This window comes from Oryctolagus cuniculus, chromosome 10 (assembly GCF_051225735.1).
Source record: "Oryctolagus cuniculus isolate XC-2025 breed Fujian yellow rabbit chromosome 10, ASM5122573v1, whole genome shotgun sequence".
NCBI lineage: Eukaryota > Metazoa > Chordata > Mammalia > Lagomorpha > Leporidae > Oryctolagus > Oryctolagus cuniculus.
Genome location: NC_142876.1, coordinates 100307693 through 100329191, shown reverse-complemented (window position 1 = coordinate 100329191; position 21499 = coordinate 100307693). Strand labels below are relative to the sequence as shown.

General features: G+C 63.4%; 5 protein-coding genes across 23 annotated transcripts in view; 1 reads left to right on the top strand and 4 right to left on the bottom strand.

Moving 5' to 3' along the window:
- Positions 1-124: 124 nt before the first annotated feature.
- ZMYND10 (zinc finger MYND-type containing 10) lies at positions 125-3866 on the bottom strand. 5 transcript variants are annotated; one of them, XR_016214793.1, is made up of 12 exons: positions 3607-3851; positions 3245-3353; positions 2591-2707; positions 2415-2468; positions 2184-2321; positions 1983-2071; positions 1802-1902; positions 1338-1510; positions 981-1087; positions 773-894; positions 531-656; positions 125-442 (listed from the first exon to the last, which is right to left on the bottom strand). XR_016214793.1 is itself a non-coding variant. In XM_051851620.3 (12 exons), exons 1-12 carry the CDS (start codon positions 3696-3698, stop codon positions 367-369), a joined length of 1323 nt encoding a protein of 440 aa, XP_051707580.3. In that variant the 5' UTR covers positions 3699-3866; the 3' UTR covers positions 125-366. The 5 variants fall into 5 exon arrangements, 4 of the variants coding, with proteins under 4 accessions (XP_051707580.3, XP_051707574.3, XP_051707575.3 ...); XM_051851620.3 differs by having other exon boundaries at positions 981-1106; positions 3607-3866; XM_051851614.3 differs by having other exon boundaries at positions 531-894; positions 981-1106; positions 3607-3859.
- A 1798-nt stretch (positions 3867-5664) lies between these two features.
- On the bottom strand, positions 5665-9231 carry NPRL2 (NPR2 like, GATOR1 complex subunit). Its single transcript, XM_002713216.6, has 11 exons — positions 9031-9231; positions 8417-8508; positions 8151-8319; positions 7884-7992; positions 7058-7194; positions 6872-6969; positions 6744-6780; positions 6535-6628; positions 6345-6462; positions 5942-6084; positions 5665-5865 (listed from the first exon to the last, which is right to left on the bottom strand). Exons 1-11 carry the CDS (start codon positions 9106-9108, stop codon positions 5798-5800), a joined length of 1143 nt encoding a protein of 380 aa, XP_002713262.1. The 5' UTR covers positions 9109-9231; the 3' UTR covers positions 5665-5797.
- Positions 9232-9281: 50 nt separating this feature from the next.
- On the top strand, positions 9282-11775 carry CYB561D2 (cytochrome b561 family member D2). 5 transcript variants are annotated; one of them, XM_017343838.4, is made up of 4 exons: positions 9282-9468; positions 9899-10050; positions 10406-10443; positions 10954-11775. In XM_017343838.4, the coding sequence occupies exons 2-4, from the start codon at positions 9924-9926 to the stop codon at positions 11455-11457; spliced, it is 669 nt and encodes a 222-aa protein (XP_017199327.1). In that variant the 5' UTR covers positions 9282-9468; positions 9899-9923; the 3' UTR covers positions 11458-11775. The 5 variants fall into 5 exon arrangements, with proteins under 5 accessions (XP_017199327.1, XP_069906877.1, XP_017199329.1 ...); XM_017343840.4 differs by having other exon boundaries at positions 9325-9512; XM_017343839.4 differs by having other exon boundaries at positions 9333-9468; positions 9851-10050.
- A 421-nt stretch (positions 11776-12196) lies between these two features.
- TMEM115 (transmembrane protein 115) lies at positions 12197-16046 on the bottom strand. The gene is made up of 2 exons (XM_002713218.6): positions 14692-16046; positions 12197-12884 (listed from the first exon to the last, which is right to left on the bottom strand). Exons 1-2 carry the CDS (start codon positions 15540-15542, stop codon positions 12680-12682), a joined length of 1056 nt encoding a protein of 351 aa, XP_002713264.1. The 5' UTR covers positions 15543-16046; the 3' UTR covers positions 12197-12679.
- Positions 16047-18202: 2156 nt separating this feature from the next.
- Positions 18203-21499, bottom strand: part of CACNA2D2 (calcium voltage-gated channel auxiliary subunit alpha2delta 2) — a 135937-nt gene continuing 132640 nt past the window's right edge. For 7 of the 11 annotated variants that reach the window (XM_070050768.2, XM_070050770.2, XM_070050772.2 and 4 more), the window contains 7 exons: positions 21265-21417; positions 21067-21119; positions 20929-20984; positions 20634-20760; positions 20431-20539; positions 20243-20332; positions 19866-20152 (listed from right to left, as the gene is read on the bottom strand). In XM_070050768.2, coding sequence (XP_069906869.2) covers positions 20012-20152; positions 20243-20332; positions 20431-20539; positions 20634-20760; positions 20929-20984; positions 21067-21119; positions 21265-21417 — 729 coding nt within the window. In that variant the 3' untranslated portion in view covers positions 19866-20011. Of the gene's footprint in view, positions 20153-20242; positions 20333-20429; positions 20540-20633; positions 20761-20928; positions 20985-21066; positions 21120-21264; positions 21418-21499 lie in introns of all 11 variants that reach the window. The other 4 variants (XM_070050771.2, XM_051851600.3, XM_051851603.3 and 1 more) reach the window with 1 other exon arrangement.

Sequence of the window (21499 nt, the reverse complement as noted above, 5' to 3'; positions counted from 1 at the left end):
CGCAGGCGGGGCGGGTCGGACGCTCTCACAGAGCTCCTGCCCTCTCTCTCTCTCTCTCCTCCCCTCCTTCACACCCGCTCAGGACGACAACGACGACCGCGACCGCAAAGCGTAACACCAAGACTGGCGTGTGCCTGGGGGCCAGCTTTATTGTGCTACAGGGAGAGGGTCCCCACATCCGGCTCCCTTCCAGTGTGCTGAGGCAGCGCCCTCCGCCTACCCGCGGGTGGGGCAGGAAGTGGGGGTGGGGGTGGGTCAGCAGATCTCTGCTGTGCGCACCAGCGGCAGGAGCCAGATGAGATCGTGAGGCTTGGGGTGGGTTGCCTTGGCCCGGGTGGTTGGCCGTTGTGCAGGCAGGCACAGCCCTCACTTGGCTCTGTCGCCCTGCCCAGCCAGGACACAAACCTTCCGGTGCTTCTCCCAGTGCTTGACTTGGCACTCCCTGTTGGCAGGGGGGCTGGTGAGGCTGGCAGTGTTTATGGGGGACACAGGGGTGGGGTTCAGGGGTCCGCGGTCCCAGCAGACCTCACCTGCAGCAGTACCACTCATTCTGGCATCTCGAGCAGCGCTTCGAGGCCTCTGCGCTGCAGTAGGCACAGCGAGGTCGCTCCGGAGCCACCGCTTCGAGCACATCCAACCTGTACGTCTCAGCCCACCTGCCGGAGGGTCGCGGGGCCTGGCTGGGCCTGGCAGGCGGGGGCCGGGGGCACCCCCGCTCACACCCATGCCTCTCGGCTCCCGTCGGCGCCCATCCCCGCTCAGCAGGCCTGACCTTGCTGCCTGCAGCCGCAGGTCGTGCTCCGAGGGGCTGAACACGTGTTGCAGCTGGTGCTTGGCGATGGCCTGCCACATGCCTTTGTTCTGCTGCTTCAGCCGCTCCCAGATTTCCGGGATCTAGGAAAGCGAAGCGGAGAGTAGCCGAGGAGGAGCTGGCAAAGTGGACCGTGGTCCCGAGCAGCGGGCTTCCCACGGCGGCCTACCTGTTCTAACACCAGGTCCTTCTTAGGGGTCTGGGGCTCGACCAGGGCCAAGTGGGCCAGGAAGTTCTTCAGGTCTGCCAGGTTGGGCAGCTGGTCCAGGAGGGTGTCTGTGAGAAAGGGCCGAAGCTGCAAGGGAATCCGGGGGAGGCCAGGGTGAAGCTGGTGCCGGCCAGGGGACCGGGGCCAGGGACCAGGGAAGGCCTGGGCTGGGCTGAGGGTACCTGCGGGGCCTGTGTCGCATTGGCTGTGTCACCTGAAGCTCAGGTCTGGAAGGAGGACTTGGGTGGGGGTGGGGAGGGGATGGGATGGGGAGGGGTGGCGCTGGGCTGGAGCAGCTGGTGCAGGGGAGCCCCCTACCTTGAGAAGCTGTCCCTTGGCAAAACTCGTGAGGCAGTAGCGGGCCCGGGCCTCAGAGCTCAGCAGCAGGTTGTACAGGGCGATCCACACCTGCCCATCCAGCTTGCTCAGCTTTTGCTGCTCCGAAGGGGCCACCGTATGCCAACGGCCGCCCTCAAATCGCTGCAGCTTGCCTGGGGAGAGGGGCGGGCAAAGCAGTCTCTGGGAGCGAGTCCGCTGTGCGGGCGGGGGAACTGACCGCTGCCTGGGCATGGTGGGAAAGCCTGGGCCCCCGTGCAAGGTGAGTCCTCAGTAGTGGACACATGGGCCCTGCCTGCTGCAGAGCCCAGCTCTAGGCCCACTTGGGATGAGGCATCCTGGTATCCTCTGTGAGCTAGGAGCAACGTTTGTGTGCAAACTGCCCACCTGCATCGGTCCTGAAGGGTGGCCTGGGAGCTGGGGCGGGTGGGGGGGGGGCATCTTACCGCCTTCCCGCCGGCTCCAAGGACTGTGCTCCAGCAGCTCCACCAGGAGGCAGGGCAGGTTGTGCGTGCTGAGCATGCGGCTCAAGGTGCTCAGGGAAAGGCTAGGGGCCGGGGAGGGAGGAGGGAGGTGAGCGGAGGCTACAGGCGCCGCCAGCCACCTAGGCCCCCGAAGGCTGCCCACCTGTCCACGCAGTCTGTGATGTAGCGCAGCACCGACAGGGCTTTCAGTGTGATCTCAAACTCCATCAGCTCTGCCTGCTTCTGCAGCTCCTGCAGGGCCACACGGTGCTCCAGCTGTGTCGGCCCCACCCCGACCCCCTCCTGCACAGGCCTCGGGGAACCTGGACCTGTGCCTTGCCCGCTTCAGGGATTCTCGGCCCACCTGCATGGGGGTGCTGTCCTGGGACCCCTCCTCCTCCCGGAGACCACTCTGGCCACCCCGGGCCACCAGAAGAGCCAGTTTGCGGTGGCAGTAGTCCACCAGGTCCAAGACGGTGTCTTCTGCCGACTCACACACCTCCTGGGGGGCAGGCAGAGGGGCAACTTTCGGTCTCTGATGCCCTCCCCGCACAGACACAACGCCCCTCGGGCCAGGCCCCGGCCTGCACCTCACCCTGTGGAAGAACACTGTCTCAAGGAGGTTGATGATGGAGGCCTCGTGGTGTACCTGCCAGAGAGGACAAGGCCACCGGGGCTGCTGGGGAGGGGGGGGCGGGGACACCAGCTGTCCTCCCCAGTCCAGGGCCCTCCGACGGGGTGGGAAGAGGCGTGAGGTGGGGCCCAGCGCACCACCATGTATATGGGGAAGGTGTTCTGGGGCTTGAAGTCCTCCAGCTTGCACAGCACGGGCAACACTTTCTGCTTCCACATCTCCACGGTGATCAGCTCCTCCACCAGCGTCGGGATCTTCGGAGGGTGAGGGAAAGAACAAGGGTGGGCGGGCTGGCCTTAGCCTGGCAAGCTTCCCCGGTCTGCCTTGGCCCAGCTCAGCTCTTGCACTCCCCGGAGTCCCAGAGACTCCCAGGCTGCCAAAGGACACATCCCAGCATGTACCCTGTTTCCAGCTGCCGCCAGCACCTCAGTGGGGACACCCTCTGCCCCTGCAGCCGTAGCACCCCTCCCACACGCAGCCTCCATCCACTCTGTCCTCTGTCCCCTAGGGCCCTTCCCTCTCACTGTGCCCACTGCTACTGCTGGCAGAGGATCCCTTCTGCCAAGTGGCATTTCAGGTCATGTGCTGGGGCCACCCCTGGTCCACGCTCCAGCCGGGCATCGGCATGGGCTCCAACTCTCCCCTCTCGTGTTGGGGAGGCTGCCCCCGCCAATGCCAAAGTCCCACTCGCACTCCAGTGGGGAGCTCGTCAGGCCTTGCTGTCAATCCAGGGACGCCTTCAGCCCTGAGGGTGCGGTGGGAGAGGAGCGACGGGCAGCGGCCCGTCATACCTTCCCGTGGGTGACCAGCAGCTCCTGGATGGGCTCGCTCTGGCTCGCGGTGGCATCCAGGATGGCCTGCATGTTGAGCTTCTCCAGGCTCTCGTGCTGCCGCGTCCACCTGCCCCAGACGGGACGTGTGCGCATTTGGGTGCACAGGTGTGCCGTTACGTGAGGGCGGGGCTGCATCCTCCTGAATGCAGCCCGATTCTCAGGAGCGAGGGGGGCTCCGCAGCGACAAGCTTTAGCCTCCAAGATCTCTGCCTCCCGCCCGAGCCCCTGCGCACTGGGCGACCCCTTCCCCGAACGTCAAACCCAAGCTCTCCCCCACTCAAGGCCTGCCGCGGTGACTCGGTCTGACCCAGCCGCCTCACCCTTCAGTGCCCATCTCTCGCAGCGGGAAGCTGCGCAGACCCCGCACCAGCACATCAGCCTCCCCGGGCAGCAGCAGCTCCAGGTCGCCCATGTCGGGGCCAGGGTCCCCAGGCAGAGGCTGGGGAGCGGGGGGCGCTGACACACGTCAGGACGACGGACTGCAGCGGGGCCGAAGTCTGGCACAGGACGGTTGTGGGGCGGTTGCGGCGCGTGGGTCCTGGTCGCCATGTAAACGGGTGAGCCCGCGCCTGCGCAGTGCGGCCGCGGCTCCGCCCCGCCCCTGCTGTCGGCTTCGCTAGCTAGCGGAGCCCGCTGCCCTGGACAACCGCGCCTGGGCCGGACTCCGGCCGCGGCCAATACCTGGGGCCGGCACTGGGCTGGGGAATCCGGACTCCGCCAGTTCTGGCAGCCGTGCCATCCTGACCACCGGATGTCTCATCGTGGTTTCCCGCAGCCTGCTCTCCAGGTGCAGCCCAGGGCCGGCAGCGTTCTCTCCGGACCTGCTCCTGTCCCGGCCCCTCCGCCACAGCCGGGAGCCTGGAAGGTGCGCGTCACACACACGCCCTCCCTCGCACGGCGCCGCTCTGGGCTCGTCTCGGACCCTCAGAATCCAGGCCCAAGGCAGCTTCCTAGGGTCCCCCTTTCTCTCTCCTCACTCGGGACTTCGATTCTGCCGTCTCCCCTTTGCCTCCTAACCGTCTCCCCTTTGCCTCCTAACAGCCCCGAGGCTGGCCCGTGGGCTCCTTATACTCCCCAGAGTGGCTTTTGCCTTAAGTTCTGTTGTTAAGATTTACTTTATTAAAAAAAAGGATTTACTTAACTAACTTAGAGACAGAGAGATCTTCCTTTTTTTTTTTTTTTTTTTTTTTTTTTTGACAGAGTGGATGATAGTGAGAGAGAGAGAAAGGTCTTACTTTTGCCATTGATTCACCCTCCAATGGCCGCCACAGCTAGTGCGCTGCGGCCGGCGCACCGCGCTGATCCGATGGCAGGAGCCAGGTGCTTCTCCTGGTCTCCCATGGGGTGCAGGGCCCAAGCACTTGGGCCATCCTCCACTGCCTTCCCGGGCCACAGCAGAGAGCTGGCCTGGAAGAAGGACAACCGGGACAGAATCCGGCGCCCCGACCGGGACTAGAACCCGGTGTGCTGGCGCCGCAAGGTGGAGGATTAGCCTAGTGAGCCGCTGCGCTGGCCGAGATCTTCTCTTTGCTGGTTCACTCCCCAAATGACTGCAACATCCAGAAACAGGCCAGGATGAAGCCAAGAACCCAGGTCTCCCACGTGGGTGGGTGGCAGGGGCCCAAGCACTTGGGCCATCATTTACTGCCTTCCCAGGTGCATTAGCAGGGAGTTGGATCCAAAGTAGACTAGCTGAGGCCAGCGCTGTGGCACAGTAGGCTCAGCCTCCAACTCTGCACCAGCATCCCATAAGGGCACAGGTTCATGTCCAGGCTGCTCCACTTCCGATCCAGCTCTCTGCTGTGGCCTGGGAAAGCAGTAGTAGACAGCCCAAGTCCCTGGGCCCCTGCACCCACGTGGGAGACCCGGAAGAAGCTCCCGGCGGCTCCTGGCTTCAGATTGGCCCAGCTCTGGCTGTTGCAGCCATTTGGGGAGTGAACCAGCGGATGGAAGACCTCTCCCTCTCCCTTCTGTCTGTAACTCTGCCTCTCAACAGACAGTTAAAAAAAAAAAGGTGCAACAGCCGGCACTGGAACTGGCGCTCTGCTAAGGGATGCGGGCTCTCAGAGCAGCGGCTTAGCCAGCAGTGCCACAGTGCCCACCCTGCCGCAAACTTTTGCCCTTGTTTCCTCACTCGGTCCTTCGTTCGCGTTTCCGTTTGTCACCTCAGCCAGGCCTTTCTTGCCCAACTAGTCCAGAGAAGTCCCTGCTCCCACCTCATCTCATTCTTCACATCTCGGATGGTTTCTGGCCCTTTCTTTCCGTTTATAATGAGCAGGCACCTTTACTTGGCCAGCGTCGGTCCTGCCCACCAGAGGGCGCTCCAGGGCACCAACACCGTGGCGGCCGCATTCGCTGCTGTCTGGCTGGCTCAGGGGTAGGGTGAAGTGGATGACTTTATTGACAGGACTTTATTGACAGGACTGCAGGTCAATCAGATGGTAACGGACTGACCTACTGGTCTAGCCCCAGGCACCAGGCAGGGCTCAGCACCACGCAGCCACCACAGCCTCACTTCCAGCAGATGATGATGTTGGGGTCATTTTCCAGCCGCTCATCCAGCTCATGGTAACTCATGCCTGGGCGGGGTGGTGGAGGTGAGGCTGGGGCCTTGGCTCGGCCGCCCGGCCCTGACCCCACCCTGCCTGCCTCTACCTGTCTTGCAGCAGATCTCGTCGTAGCTATGGCAACCCGTGTAAAGCCGTGCCGGGTGGCTTCGCTCATCGTGAGACACTCGCACAGGGTACTTCTGTAGTCGCCGGATGAGGTTCTTCATGAGCCCAAACTGGATCAGCTTCCTGGGGTGAGAGCCGGGGTGCGGGTGATGCCCGGGCCAGGCTGGCCCCTTCCTTCCTGCAGTCCTCCCTGCAGGCTGCTGCAGTAGCCACACTGGCCTCCAAGCCCGTCACCTCCAGGAAGCCTGCCTGGACTGGCAGGGCCGTGTGATTCCGCTCACTGGGAGGCCTCTGCTTCCTCTCTGACCCAGGGCTCCTAAGAGACACCGGGGGTCTCCCTGTCCTCCACAACCCCCTCACACCCCGGGGAGTCCCCCTCTGACCGTTCATCGACATGCTGCAGCTGCTGGGGGTGGCGGCCGATGAGGTCTCGCACAGTTGTGCCAGGACTCAGGCTGCAGTACAGCTGGAACACATCCCGCAGGCTGGCCCTCTTGTGCCCTGTGGGTGCCAGGGGTCAGCTTGCCAGGAGCCCTGCTCTCCCAAGAGCTCCCTCCCCCAAGCCTGCAGTACCTTGCTTGGTCACATAGGACAGACATGCCTCCTGCAGCGACTTGTCATCTACCAGATCCTGGACCTTGGGCGTCGGGCAGTACACATTGGAGTACTAGCGGGGTAGCAGAAAGCAGGGGGGCTTGAGTGAGGGGCCTGGGAGGCTGCCAGCCTGGCTCTGGCACAGCCATAGGACCCACACCTCAGGGGACCGTACCGCAGACACCCACCTGCAGGATGGACACCAGTGTCACAACGCCATAGTACCTGCAAGAGGCGGTCGTGCTCAGCCTCCGAGCCCGCACTCAGGGCCCCTGGGCTGCTCCCCGCGGGTGGGCCCACAGCCAGCACTACTCACAGCAGGTTCTGGATGGCGATGCGCACCAGGTTGAGCTCCACGTCCGCCTCAGCCGAGATCTTCTGGACGTGCCGGAAGCCGTCTATGTAGGGCAGAATCTGGGCAGAGTAGGCAGTGTCAGAGCGGGTGGGAGAGAGGCCAGGACTGTGGCAAGTGCAGGATGACAGGCAGGGCGGGCTGGCGCACCTGTTGTGTGGTGAGGTCCCACTGCGAGTTACAGAAGTCCTCCTTGTCTTTGGTAAAGACAGGCACGTCGTACTCCTGGGCCACAGGGGGGTCCGGCCGCTGCTCAATCACCTTCAAGTGGATGGTGTTGGACTCATCTGCAGGGGACCCCCCCCCCAGACCCTCAGTCCTGTCTCCAGGAGACCCGCAATTACTTCCCGAGCCTCCCAGAATCCCTTGAGGCAGACAGGCAGCTGCGAGTACGGTCAACCTCACGGCTCCCCCTTCGTTTTAAAAACCAATTTTGTATGAAAGGCGGAGAGAGAGGGAGGCAGGCAGACAGACAGAAATTATCCATCTACCGATCCACCCCCCAAATGCCCCCGATTTGGGAAGTGAAACAAATCCGGGAGTTCAGAGCTCATTGTGGTCTCTCGCATGGGCGGCAGGGACCCAAGGACTTGAGCCATCATCTGCTGCCGCCCAGCGCATGAGCAGGAAGCTGGGTCGGAAGTGGAGGAGCCAGGACTTGAAACCCGCACTCAAATCTGACATGTTGGGGTCGCAGCGGTCTTAACTACTGCACCAAATGCCCAGCCCACTCTTCCCCTTTTATGGAACAAGAAACAGGTCCAGAGAGGGAAGGGATGTGCTCAAGGGACAGAGCGGGACACTCTCCTGTGCCCGCCCCCTGTCCCCAGTCCCACCATGTACTAGACCCTGAACACAATCACTCTTGCACACAGCTGTTCCCTGGCCACCACGCTACTCATGAGCCTTGACCTCCCCAGCGACTGGTCGCACCCTCCCCCGCCGCTCTCCCGTCCCTGCAGAGGCTGGGCCATACCAATGGGCAGAGTGCACCGGCCAGAGGCATTGAGCTCCTCCAGCAGGATGGTCATGATGGGAACCAGCTTCTGCTTGCTCTCCTCCGTGGACACGAAGCTGCTCTCCAACTGGACAGAGCAGGAACAGCATGGTGGGTACCCGCCCGGAACCCCGGCTGGCCGCCTGCCCTGTCTGGGTCCTCAGTCGGGTCTGGGGGCTTTGGAGACATAGGATCGTCCCCCCCGACTCTGCCTGCCCAAGCACCCGAGCCCATCTCGTGGCAGACCTCGAGCGTGGTCAGGTAGCCGGCCAGCTTCTTCACGATGGGCTCCAGGGCACAGGTCGTGGCCTGGGCATCGCACACAAAGCCCAGGTTGAAGAGGAGGGCATTGCGGCTGTACTTCTTGTGCTCGATGCACACGGGGCAACCAATGAGCTTCTTCTCCATGGCTGTGCTGGATGGGTGCAGCAGGATCAGGCCGGCCCTGAAGCCCGTCCCAACCTCCTGGGACCCTCGCCTCCACCCCCACCGCCACCCAGCTGGGGCCTCACACAGTGATGAGCTTGTTCTGCAGCTCTGGCTTGGTGATGATGTACACTTGGACCGTGTCAAACAGCTCTCGGGAGATGAAGTCCTCGGGGACCTGGGGGCGGGAAGATGTCCTCAGTGCACACGGAATGGGTGCAGTGCCCCGGGCTGACCGCCCGCCCCACAGTCCCAAGCCCTCTTCTCTAGCGGGGACCTCTCTGCAGCCACTCGGATCTCCTCCTCTGTGTTTCCAAACACCGCCTATGTTATCGTCCGCTTCCTGGCTTTTGCATCCGCCATGCCCTCCTGGCTGGAACACTCCCTCCTCTCTCACCACCCCCTTCCTAGACATCATTTGGGGGGGGTACTGCTGGGCACCTCCCCCTCTCGTGGGTTCTGAACTTTCTCTAGGACCCCAAAGCGTGATTTCTTGCAAACACTGTTGATGTGACATAGTATGTCTCCCCTGCACACCGGGGAGCCGGGTCTTGTTCTGAGTATCCTCCCGGTTCACGATTGTCGAAAATGAAGGAGTGGCATGCCTGCGCGCTGCACGGGCACCCAGCACCTTCCTGCAGCCGGCTGAACTCCTGAGAGCGTCCTCTATCCCCTCCAGTCCCGCGAGCCCCGGCGTCACCTGGTAAGTAATCTTGGGTCCCAGCGTGGGGTGGAACTCGCTGAAGAATATGCATTCGATGCGACAGCTGCTGCCCATGGTGCTAGCGGGGCCTGAGTCCGCGGTCCCTGTCCCTTGCGCGCGGAGGCGCCCCCACTACCGGGAACACCTGTCAGACACAGCAAGGAGGCCCTGGACCACCAGGTCGCGCCGGTTGCGCGCGCACACACACACCCCAGGAGAAGCCGTTTGCTCAACAGCGCCTGCGCAGCGCGACTCAGAGGCGTGGCCGGAGTGTGTGTGTGTGTCGGGGGGGGGGGGTCGTTCCAGGAAGCCCCGATGGGTAGACGTCGCACCCGGAAGTGAAGCGGCTCCGCGACGGAGCGGCGGTGCGCACAGCAGGACCCAGAGCATCTAGGTTTCTTTGGAGAAAACTGCCTCGTCGGGTCGGCGCTGCGGGTGAGGCAGGCAAATGGCTGGTGTGGAGGGGCAGCATGCTGGCGGTACGTGGGGAGGCCCCGCGCGGAGGGATTCACGCTGTAAATGCAGCCGCAGCTGGGAACTACAACTTCCGTGGTGCTCCACGCCCGCTTAGCCTCCCCTCCCGCCCGCGTTGGCGTGGTGCACGCTGGGATTTGTAGTCTTAGAGGGCCTTGCTCCTCCTTACCTGGAAGGTGGGCCAGCCGCCTTTCAGATCCAGGTAGACGCAGACAGGCTGCCGGCCCTGGACTGGCGTGTTGTGACTATTCCTGGTGCCGGCCTTGGTACTGTACTGTTGCTGTCTGCCGTCACTTCTTGGAAGAGGGTGGCATTCCTCCCGTGCAAACCTGTCTCCTTTAAGGAGTGGCCAGTGGCACCGAGAGCCTTGCCCACGCTGCTATGCTTTCAGGCTACAGCCACAGGCCCGGCTGATCATGGCCCTTTCTGTGGAGACTGAGTCGCACATCTACCACGCTCTCCGCACTGCCTCTGGGGCTGCCGCCCACCTTGTGGCCCTGGGCTTCACCATCTTCGTGGCTGTGCTTGCCAGGCCCGGCTCCAGTAAGTAGAATTGCGAGTCGACTTTCGGGAAGGTAGGGTTGCTTCTGCTGAGAAGTCGGGACTGTAGGGAGCCTTGGGCCTGGCTGTCACGAAAGGCTTGGCTGGCTGCGGGATACTCTGTCCTGGAGAAAGGACGGGGGTGGAGCAGATGGGTGCTGGGCTTCTCCCTGACCGGGGCCCCACATGGCTGCCTCTTGGGGAGGTGGGGGGCTGCCAGAGCTTCTGCTCCGGGAGGGGGGCTCGGTGTGGGCTGCAGCCCCGCCTCAGTGATAGGTGCTGACATCCCTCAGCCTGTTGGGGTGGGCATGGCTGGTGCCGTGCCGCAGCGCCACGAGGCTTCCTCTTCTTGTTCCAGGCCTGTTTTCCTGGCACCCTGTGCTTATGTCTCTGGCCGTAAGTAGTGGGCCTGGGTGGCTCTTGGGGGTGGGAGCATGGGCATCCTTGGGGACACTGCTGTTGCCTGCTCTAACTCCTCCGTGGTAGACATCCCAGGCTGCAGCCAGTGTTTGCGACCCAGATGAACGCAGGGTTTGTCTGAGCACACATGGCGGCGTCACTGGCTTCAGGCAGGAAGCTGAGACGCTGCACTCGGGTGCACCTCTGCCCCCGTTTACTTTACTTTATGGTGCCAGTTCTAACCGTCCCTGCAGCAGCGCAGCCACACGCCGGGTCCTGCCGAGACACTGTATCCGGCCCCACGCAGGGAAGACACACCTTGTGAATCATTTATGACCGCTCTATCTCAGAGCTGTTTGCCGCAGCGGCAGAAGCCATTGCAGCGCGGCACCCGGGCAGAGAATGAGGAAGGGCAGTGGGCCCAGGCGTGCTCGGGCTGGGGGGTTCCCTGCAGGCGCCCGCGCTGTGGGACGGCGCCTCACTGACGCCTCCTGCCTGTCTCCACAGTTCTCCTTCCTGATGACCGAGGCGCTGCTGGTGTTCTCTCCGGAGAGTTCGCTGCTGCGCGCCTTCTCGCGGAAGGCCCGAGCGCGCTGCCACTGGGTGCTGCAGCTGCTGGCCCTGCTGTGCGCGCTGCTGGGCCTGGGCCTGGTCATCCTCCACAAAGAGCAGCTCGGCAAAGCGCACCTGGCCACGCGCCATGGGCAGGCGGGGCTGCTGGCTGTGCTGTGGGCGGGGCTGCAGTGCTCGGGGGGCGTGGCGCTGCTCTACCCGAAGCTGCTGCCCCGATGGCCCCTGGCGAAGCTCAAGCTGTACCACGCCACTTCTGGGCTGGTGGGCTACCTGCTGGGCAGTGCCAGCCTGCTGCTGGGCATGTGCTCACTGTGGTTCACGGCCACCGTCACGGGGGGGGCCTGGTACCTGGCTGTGCTGTGTCCCATCCTCACCAGCTTGGTCATCATGAACCAGGTGAGCAACGCCTACCTGTATCGCAAGAGGATCCAGCCGTGAGCTCTTCCAGCCTAGGCCAAGCCTGGATTTGCCCCTCAGTGCAGGGGCGAGGGCTGGGGCCCTCTTGGACGCGCTCAGCTGACTGCGTCAGTGGGACGTTACTGAAGTATTGGGAACCAGAGACCCACGTGTGACGTTTTTGCTACTCGTGCTAAGTGCCTCCCTGTCCCGTCTCAGCCAGCCTGGAGAAGCACACGGGTCCCGTGTCTGGATGAAGCTGGGCCTCCCCTGCACGGTGGCTCACATTTGTGCTGGCACGTCCAGAAATGACAGGCGAGAAAATAATAAAATGCCTGAAAAAGACTCATGGGAAGAGCAGCCCAGCCTTGGTGGTGCTTCTCTCACACCTTCAGCGTGAGCAGAGGGGAGCTGGGAGGCAGGGCCTCCCTGACCTCGGCCGCCGAGTCTCCCATGCCGCCCAGGTGCCGTGCCCCGTCTGTCTCCGGCTGCCCCTGCACCAGGGTCTGCAGACTCGGACAAGCTGGGGCTGTCGCCATAGGTGTCAAGCACGAGTGCTGTGCACTGGGGGTGAACCATGGGGAACAGCAAATCCTCACCATGGAGGGGTCTCTGTCGTCGGGTCCCCTGGGTGCGGGTGGAGGGAGAGGAAAAGGAGTGACAGCCTGGAGAAGGCTGCCTACCAGCAGGTGTGTGGCGGCAGGGGGAAGGGAGGAGTGGTGGGCGTGCTCGCGCTCTGGGGTTGCCAGGGAGACACAGGTGGCCCGACGGAGCCCAGGAGTCAGACCTCAAAGAACTGCTTTATTGATACTGCGAGGCTGGGCCTGGCTGCCCACTCCAGTGGTCCTGTAGAAAATACCTGGGGCGTGGCTGGCTGGCTCCGAAGCAGTCAGCCACGGCAGAGGGCCACGAGGAGCCCTGACGCGAACATCGTCTTTCTGGGGGTGTGCAGGCACACGCAGCCCCTCGCCGGCTCCTGCACAACCTGTTTGGCAAATCCTCACCCGGACTCAGAACTCTCAGCGGCCAGTGTGAGACGTGAGGGGCAGCCGGGAGCTGTGGCACCGGTGTCCCTGCAGCCGCCCGCCTGCCTGGGCTGCTGATGCCTGGGGCCCCGCGCCTGGCACAGGGTCTGCAGTGGGACCAGGCAGGACTCCTGGGTAGTGTTGGTGAGAACCAGCCGAGGGCCGTGGAAACCCACGCGGAACCCCAGCAGGCCTTCTTCCCTCTCAGAGCAGTCGGTGCCACACTCCAGGCGCTCCGGTTACAGCTGCGGGGGAGCGGCCTCAAAGGTGATCAGACCGGATTCTGGGGCAGCCCCCTTCCCTGGGGGCCCAGAGGCTTTGTCTGAGGGCAGGGGGCTGTCCAGCTTGGCCCCCGCCTCCTCGTCATCGTCATCCATGCTGGGCCAGACGGACTGGTCCTCCACTCTCTTCAGCCGCTCGTTGAGGGCCTTCAGGGCCAGTTGCCTGGGGCCGGAGAAGAGAAGACAGATCACTCTGGGTCTGCCTGCCTCCTGCGATGCGCCCTTCCCAGCAGGCCGACTCCCCCCTCCCCCCCCACGCGGGGCCTGGGCCCCCCTCCAGAACGAGGACCCAGGGCTGCAGCGGCTTCCCTCTGCTGCTGGGCACTCCACACTGCTCCCAGGGCAGACGCGGAGAAGGGCAGGTCCCTGCAGATGCGGGTTCCTGCCTGGGCTCTCGCATCACTTGCAAGGAGAGGGTTAATCTTCCTCCTCTTCCTGGTTAGAGCCTCCTGGCTGGGGTCTGGGGGGGACGGCTGAAGTCAGCACCTCCCTTTGGCTCTCAGCCTAGGAAGCAGCACAGACGTCATCCTTCCCAGAATCCCCAAGACCACCAAGACCTGTGTTAGAGCAGAGCTCGGTGCAGTCCACATGGGCAGGGCCCAGGCCAGGCCCACTGTGGGGGGAGGCGGGAAGGCCCCCCAGGCAGTAATCCCCCGCCCTGGACTGCTGCCCACGCAGGGACAGCCTGTGCAGCCTTCCAGGCTCCAGCGGAGAACCAAAGCTCCCAGCAGGCCAGGCCTGGCACAGGCAGGGCGCCCTCCCTGTGCTACCTAGGCTCCATCCCAGGTGCCCGTGCCGGGCTGAGGCCTGCCGGCAGTCGCTTCCTCACAGGGTGGAAGAGGACGGAACCCTGCTTCCCCCTACTGGCAGCGCTCTGGTGGGAGTAACCCCCACCCCACGTCAGCCGACCAAAAGGCTGGGCTCAGAGCCCACCTTGACCCTGCCCCCCCGCCTCCTGTCTGCTTTCTGGTGTCCAGCGATCCTGGTAACCCAAGGTCTCTCCCTGGAGGAGGGCCGCCTGGCCCGGCCCCCCTTTAGAGCTCTGAGGGCAGCTCCCCTCCCAGCAGGCCCAGTGTCCTGGGCCCATCCCCACTGGAGAAGCTGAGCCGGACGGCTGTCTAGAGGCCTTGTCGCCCACAGCGACCCACGCTGCACGGCCCAGAGCTGGGCCCGGCGTGCCAGGTGTATTTCCAGCGCCCACCGGCTGGGCTCACAGTACTCTGGCCCGTGCCTGGCTGGAAGCGCACGGCGCCAGGTGAGAGAGGGCAGGGCCAACTCTTCAGCTCTGCTCACAGAGCTTCCTGCCAGACCCCACCTGACAGGGGGAGACGGGGAGCCCCTGACATTGCACCGGCACAAGGCCTGCCCTGGCTGCACCACTCAAGCAATTGCCTCCCAGTGACGCGGCGCTGATGACGCCCTGGGGAGAGCTGAATCAGAAAGCCAGCGGGTCACCCGGCGGGACTTGGTTTGCACCTGAGGAAAAGGGGGTTTCAGCCCTGGTGCGGGCAGCGGGCTCCCGAGGGGGTCAGGTGGCCTGTCCCCGGGCTGAGCAGCACAGCCTGCCGAGGGGGGGGGGGGAGAGTTGGCGATACCCCAGGCTGGCGAAGCAGAGTCCGGGTCAGGGGCCAGGGAGAGGCTGCAGGTCAGCACCCGGGGACTGGGCTGGCCCAGGCCAGCTCTTAGGGACCCGAGGCCTCCTTCCCTGACCCTCCCTCTCAGGGTGCAGGCCCGGGAGGCTGGCTGTGGCTCCCAGCGCGCCCACGTGGAGGACTCCGAGTCTCCCTGCCTTAGACTCGCACAGCACCTGCCGGAGCCCAGCCACCCACATGCTGATGTCCTCAACCCCAAAGACCGGCTCTCTCTCCGATCGGCTGCCCCGACACCGGCCTCGGCCCAGCACTCAGCTGGCAGGTGACTCGCGCAGCGCCCTCCTAGCCTGGCAAGGTGGGGGGAAGCTGTCACGGTACCTTCTCCGCTCGGCGTCCTGCGGGTCTGTGCCCGGGAGGCTGATGGTGATGGAGGACGGGGCGCCCACGTCGTAGCGCTTTACCGTCTTCTGGCAGACCCTGACTTTCACCAGGAGGCCGTGCACCACGTCCGCCAGCAGCCCCACCACGGGCTGCAGGATCTCGGGGAAGAAGGTGGCAAACGCGAAGTGGTCGGCCATGTCCCCTCGGCCCCGACTATGACGCTGGTAGAAACGCAGGTACACCCAGCTGGAGAGCAGGCCGAAGCCGTAGGAAGCCAGGGCCGGGCTCTGGAGCAGCGTGGCCAGCCGCAGCAGCAGCAGCAGCGCCAGCAGCAGCATGGGCACCACACTGACACGCACCTGGGGCACTCGCAGGACCACACAGTCCCCCATGGTTTGCTTGAGTGCCACCAGGACACCACCCAGGAAGCCCAGCGCGCCGTGGATGCGGATGGTGAACAGGTAGAACAAGTTGAAGGAAGCCATGTAGGTGAGGAGGTAGGCGAAGGCCCCCAGCAGCCCCACAGACACGTTCACCACTAAGAAGAAGATGAGCAGCTCCAAGGCACCCCAGAGGGGCTCCAGCAAGCGCCCGGCCACCACCACTGTGGCCAGGCTGATGGCCACGTCCCACACGTGCTGCTCCATCAGCCCGTGGGTGGCCAGGGTCCAAATCCAGAAGTTGGGCGGAAAGAGGTAGCCCGGGGTGACCGCCAGGCAGCGCGTGTCCACGGCGAAGGAGAGCAGGTAGAGGAAGAGCACCGCGGCGCACAGCGCCTTCACCACCACGCTGGCGCTGGCCAGGACGGCCCCCAGGTGCTGGCGAGCGCCAGGCAGGGCGCGCTGCATCTTCCCGGCGGGCGGCGGCCTGCAGGAACGGGGCTGGGGGCCTCCCCGGGGCTCGCCCTAGCCCGGCCCCGACGGGAGGCCCGGGTCCGGCCTAGTCACTGGTCTGTGTCCCTGGTGAAGGACCTGCTTCCGGTCGGAGAGGGCTGTGGTGCCCAGGGGCCGAACCGGGCCTTGTCGCCGGGCCGGAGCCTAGGCCCCTCGCCCAGGACCTGCGGGAAGGCCCCGGGCGGCTTCGGCGCGCCTGCCTGCCTGCCTGCCTGCCCTGTAGGCCGCGCGCCAGGCCAGCCGGGCTAGCGCTGATCTCAGGACTGCGCCTTCTCCATCCACTCCGGAGTCCTTTAGTCCGCGCAGGGCTGACGCCTTGCTCTGGGCCCGAGTCAAGCCGGGTCAGCTCCGGCTCGGCCTCGGTCTTGGCTTCGACCGTACCTCCTCCTTCTCAGGGGCCAACAAACAGGGGTGCCGCGCCTGCGCGCCCCCGGCGGCGGCGGGATGCCCTCCGCGCCTGCCTTCCGGCTCCTCGGCATGCTGGGATACTGAGTCCTTGGCCGCCGCCGGGGACGAGCGGAACGGGGTTCCTGGTGGAACTACAAGTCCCAGGAGGCTGTACGCGCGCACCATCCCCGTCGGTGATGAGAGCGTATGCTGGGAGTTGTAGTTCTGAAGACCATTTCCGCTGGTTATTGGAAAGTGGCAGGGGTAGGGTGGGGTGGGTGATGGAGTATTGCGAACCTCGGATAGCGGTGAGGCAGGTTCGGAGGCAGCACCGCCTCAGGCCACACACTTGCTGAATTGTCCGGGAAAAGTAGCTCCGTTTGTGCATGCACACCTGTCCTTGTGAGCAGGTGTGTGAACCAATGTGTGGGGACTATTGGAACCTCCGCGGTCTGGTCGATGGGCTTGGACCCAGGCTGGAATCCTTGCGCTGCTATTTGGCGGCTGTGTGACAGTGCCCGAGTTCCAGACCTTTTTGAAACTCGAGATCATGGGCTGTAAAGTGCAGATGGTGGCAGAACCTTTCTACACTAAGGATAAAAGGGAACAGGAGTGTAAAATGCCAGTCTACCTGGCTGCTTAGCGTGTGTGTGGCTCACGCTGCCCTGGACACAAGGAAGGTGGACCCTGAAGTGAACCCAGGACTCCCGCTCCCGAAGAGGTGAGGCTGGGCTGCCCTCGATGACTCTGCTCCCCACCAGAGGCTCCCCTACAAGCCTCGGCCCCCTACTCAAGTCACAGGGGCTCCTGACAGTTTGTATCCTATGGTAGATATACGTCTCAGTTTTTAAAAATGTGTAATTAGAACATAACAGTACTTTTGGGCCCAGCGTTGATATTCAGTGGGTTAAGCAGCTGTCTCTGACGCTGCCGGCATCTTATATGGGCGCCAGTTCGAGTCCAGGCTGCTCCACTTCCAGTCAGCTCCCTACTAATATGCCCGGGAAAGCAGTGGAGGATGGCCCACGTGCTTGGGCCCCTGAACCCACATGGGAGACAGGGAAGCAGCTCCTGGCTCCTGGCTTTGGTCTGGCACAGCTCCGGCCGTTGTGGCCATTTGGGGAGTGAACCAGCAGATGGAAGACCGACCTCTGTCTCTCCCTCTCTCTGTAACTCTATAAATAAAAAAAAAAATTTAAAGTACTTTATCGTATAAAGTGTAAATCCCTTCTTTTCAGCCACTGGGCTCAGTGCACAGAGCCGCCTGCATCGCACAGGCTGCTGGTGGCTGCCACGGCCAGCTAGGATGGCCAGACTTAGAAAACCAAACTATAGGGCGCTCAAATATCAACAATACACTTTTAATATAAGCACGTCCCCTGATTTTTTAGAGTATGTGCCATGTGATATTTAAAACACACTTCCATGGTAAGAGTTGGTATCTGAAATTCAAAATTCACGGTGTGTTCTGTATTGTATCTGGCAACCCTGCCCCAGGAGCTGAGGGGCTGTCGGAGGGTGTTGGGGTTCTGCGGCCTCTGCTGATCTTTTTCCCGTTAGCAAAGCATTTCTTCTCCATTTGCTCTTCTGTGATACCCCATCCGAAGGCTGTGGCGAGGACCCAGCCACTGCCCCGAGCAGGAGTGAGCCGACTCCCCCTGCCGGCCGGGCATGTGCTGCACAAGGGCAGGGAGCTTTGGCGCCCCGTGGGGAAGCCTCCGGGCCAGGGCTTGGTGATTCTCTCACCACGCTGACCGCTGACCGCTGACCGGAGTGGACGGTTAAGAAGGTTGAGGTTAAAGTGAGCGAGGCCTCAGGCTACCTGCGCAGGCCCAGAGACTGCCACGGAGCTGGCCTCTGGGCTGCAGTAGGAGCAGCAGCGAGGCCTCTGGCTTCCGTGGGCGGACCTGTCCGTCAGGCCCAGGTAGACGGACAGCACGGCCGGGTACCCTCCCCCTTCACAGCTCTCCTCACGCTTCCCCCTTCCAGGCTTCTGGCCTTGAGGACGTGGGCGGCTTTTCCTTGCTAGACAGCTTTCTCCTGAGGCTTCTGAGAAGATGCTATCAAAGCATGTCAGAGCCTGGCCCTGAGCAAGTGCTGAGTGCGTGGAAGGGTCAGGCCCCAGGCCGTCGGGGACCGGGACTGCCAAGCAGAGCGGTGAGACCAGGGCCACCTGTCTTCATAGCTACCCAGTCCTCACCCCCAGGCCGACACAGTGCAGGAAACTGTTTGAAGTGAAAATATGAACGTTATTTAATAACTGATCTTCTGTAATAAACCATTTGAAAATATTTTACAAGGAATCACACACAACAATATTTTACAAAGTTTCTTGACTTTTTTTGTCGCTGTTGTTTTTCCGACTTGTCTGTACAAAATAGAACAACAACAAAAAAAAGGGCAGAGAGAAGGAAATGGCCCCCAGCCCCCAGCCCGAGGGGAGGGGGCAGCCGGGTCGGTGGGAGATGAGAAGGATCAGACCCGGCTGGGGGTTGGACAACTACCTGATGGGGACTGTTTTGTCTGTTTTTCTGATTTTTTTTAAACTTAAAATATATATTTTTCTGTATATGTTGTTTCTTTTTAGTTTTTATGTTCTCCATTGAGCACCTGACTACACTACAGTTACACACACGCCCCACAGGACATGGCTGACCTCCAGGCCGGGCATATGTCAAGGACTTCCACCCTGACAGCAGCAGTGGGCATGGACCACGCGCACACACACATACACACACATACGCACACACTGAGAAAGCGACAAGCAACGTGACATTAATTAACGGAACCATTAATTAATGCATCCCCTCCCCCCTCCTCCCAGTCCATCTGAGCCCCGTGGCTACTTCCCCGTGCCCTCAGTCCCCCACCGGCCGGCCCCGGGATGGGTGCCTTCAGGGGAAATGACCAGAATGAATGGTATGAAGTGATGTGCCTGGGCCCAGCCTCTGTGGGTGCACTGAGCATGTGTGTGTGCGCAGGTGTGTGTTCAGCAGAGAAGGGGCAGTCTGGCCTCCTGGGGGCAGGGAGAGTGTGTGTGTGTGTGTGTGTGCGTGTGTGAGGGAAGGAGACGGGGAATCGGCACAGGCCTTATACACTCAGCCAGGAGAGACCAAGTCACCCCTGCTAAGGCAAAGGGCAGCGTGGTGGGGGTCCCTCTGCGGAAGGGGCAGGCAGTAGCTGGTGGCCTTCTGGGGGGCTGACCCTAGTGAGAAATGGTTACAATGAGCACCTGGCAGGGCGAGGGGCACTTAGGGAACACTGGCGGCTAGGGGTGGGCCAGAGGGGTCTTCACCCTCTCTGCCCTAGCATTTGGCACTGTTTGACATTCAGCTTGAGAGACGGGAGGACCAGCTAGCTGCAGCTCAGGTTGGAGGTGGGCAGTGAGTACAAGATGGAGTGTGCACACCCTCCCACCAAGTCCCCACACCCAGCCCCACCGGGTGGTGTGTGTGTGTGTGTGTGTGTGTCTGTCTTCCCAGGTATGTCAACTCTGAGTCCAGGTTCTGCCCTCAAGGCTCCCGGAGTGCAGGGGTTATGTCTGAACACATGTCGCTGTGACTTTCTTACTCCTGCGTGGCTGGGCGGAGGGGGACAGGAGCCGGCGGTGGGCTGCCCCAGGACCTCGCCCCTGCGATGCACAGGCCTCAAACTGCCCCTCTCACCTTCCTCCAGTACTCTACTCTCAGGGAGACCGGTTTTGGGCTGGCTAGAGGATTCCAGCCGAGGCAGGGTCCCCCTCCAGGCAGGGTGGGCAGCGGAGGCCTGGTTTGGCACCAGCACAGCGGCCTCTGCGTCCCAGCCCACCGGGGTGGACCAGGTGGGGATGAAGGCTCCGAGGACGCCTCCACAGCTCCATGTGGTGTAAGTGCCAAAGACCTGTACAGGCGCCCTCGCTGGGGACTCGCCCACCCCAAGGCTCAGACTTTCGGGCCTGGGGGGCGCAGGTTCTTCAGGGAGGGCGGGGAGCGTGGGGGGGGAGTGGGCGGGGAGAGGTGGTGAGGAGGAGGAGGAGGAGCAGGAGGCCGGGCGGACGCTCAGGGGCGCTGGGACGCATGGGCATGGACTTGGGGCTGCGGCCTGGGCGGCAGGCCCAGGAGGAGCAGCAGCTGCAGCGAGACCAGGACGCCCAGCGACGGCGGGAAGGAGGCTCCGCGGCCACAGTCTGAGGTATCTTCCTGCGGGCACAGACGAGGGGATGGTCGGCCTGGGCGGGCGCAGGGCCGCGCAAGCCGGGCGGGACGCCCAGGCCGCCCGCTCCCCCTCACCGTCGCGTTGTAGTCGAAGCAGATGTGCGGGCCTCTCCGGTATCGCGGTCTCTGCACCAGCTCGCACTGCTCCGGGCCGTCCGCTGGGCATGGGTGGGGAGTCAAGGAGGCGGTGGCGGCGGGAGAGCGCGCGCGGGGCAGGAGGGCGGCGGGCGGCTGGGGGCGCGGGGGCGTGGGGGCAGGATACAGTGCGTCTCCTTCTGCAGCAGCCGGCCAGCCTCGCACTGGCTGCACAGCGGCTTCTCCGCCACCACGAAGAGAAGGTTGGTGTTGGTCAGCCTCTGCGCGTGGAACAGCCTGCGGGGAGAGCAGAAAGGCGGGGCCTCGAGGCTCGCCCCGCCCCGGCCCCGAGCCCCGCCCCGGCCCCGCCCCGCCCCGCCCCCGCGGGCACCTGGAGCAGTTTCCGCAGTCAATGATGGCGTTGTAGGAGGCGTTCACCGAGCCGAAGTAGTACTGGGTCTGTTTCATGACGCAGCTGCTCTCGCGCGTCTCGGGACTCCCCTCGGCCTCCGCGGGGTCTGCGGGGCCCAGAGCGCCTCAGCCCAGCCCCCTGGACCCCCGCGGTCTCTCTCGGGCCTTCACTTGGCTCGGCCGTAGACCCCTCCCCCTAACACACAGGGAGCCGGGGACGCCTTGCTCAGACTGGGTACTGGGACTTGAGGAGGGACCTCCGAAGCCCTACCTACCCGCCTGGAACCAGCTGTGGTAGATGAGGCCATAGAGAAGCTGCTGGAACAAGGACCTGGCAGGCACGGGGCGCGGAGTGGGGGTGGTCAGCGGAGGCCGGAGAGCACCCTCTCCACCACCTCCCCGTCAGGACTCACCAGGCCGCAGCAGAGGTCCACCAGGCCAGGTTAAGGAAATCTGCAATGGTGGGCTGCAGGGGGAGAGGGCGTGGGCTGCCACATCTGTGCCCTGCCCTCCCTTGCCCCCAGCGTGAGTAGATGTCGCAGGTGGGCGAGGGTCATTTCTGGGCGAGTCTCCCAGCCCCCCCTCCACCCCAGGCATCTCTGGGGACTCACCACAAAGACACCTCGGGGTGCAGCACCCAAGTTGCCAGGAGGCTGGGGGGCACAGGCTGCCTGGTAGTCGTAGGACTCCTTGCGGGTATAGAAGGAGTTGTTGTAGAGCGCCAGCATCAGGTTGGCATCCACCTCACTGAAGAACCTGCCCACCTGAGGACGCCGGCAGGGAGACGCGGTCAGGCGCTGGCGGTGCCACAGCCCCAGATACCACAGCCCCTCCCCCGCCCCCTCA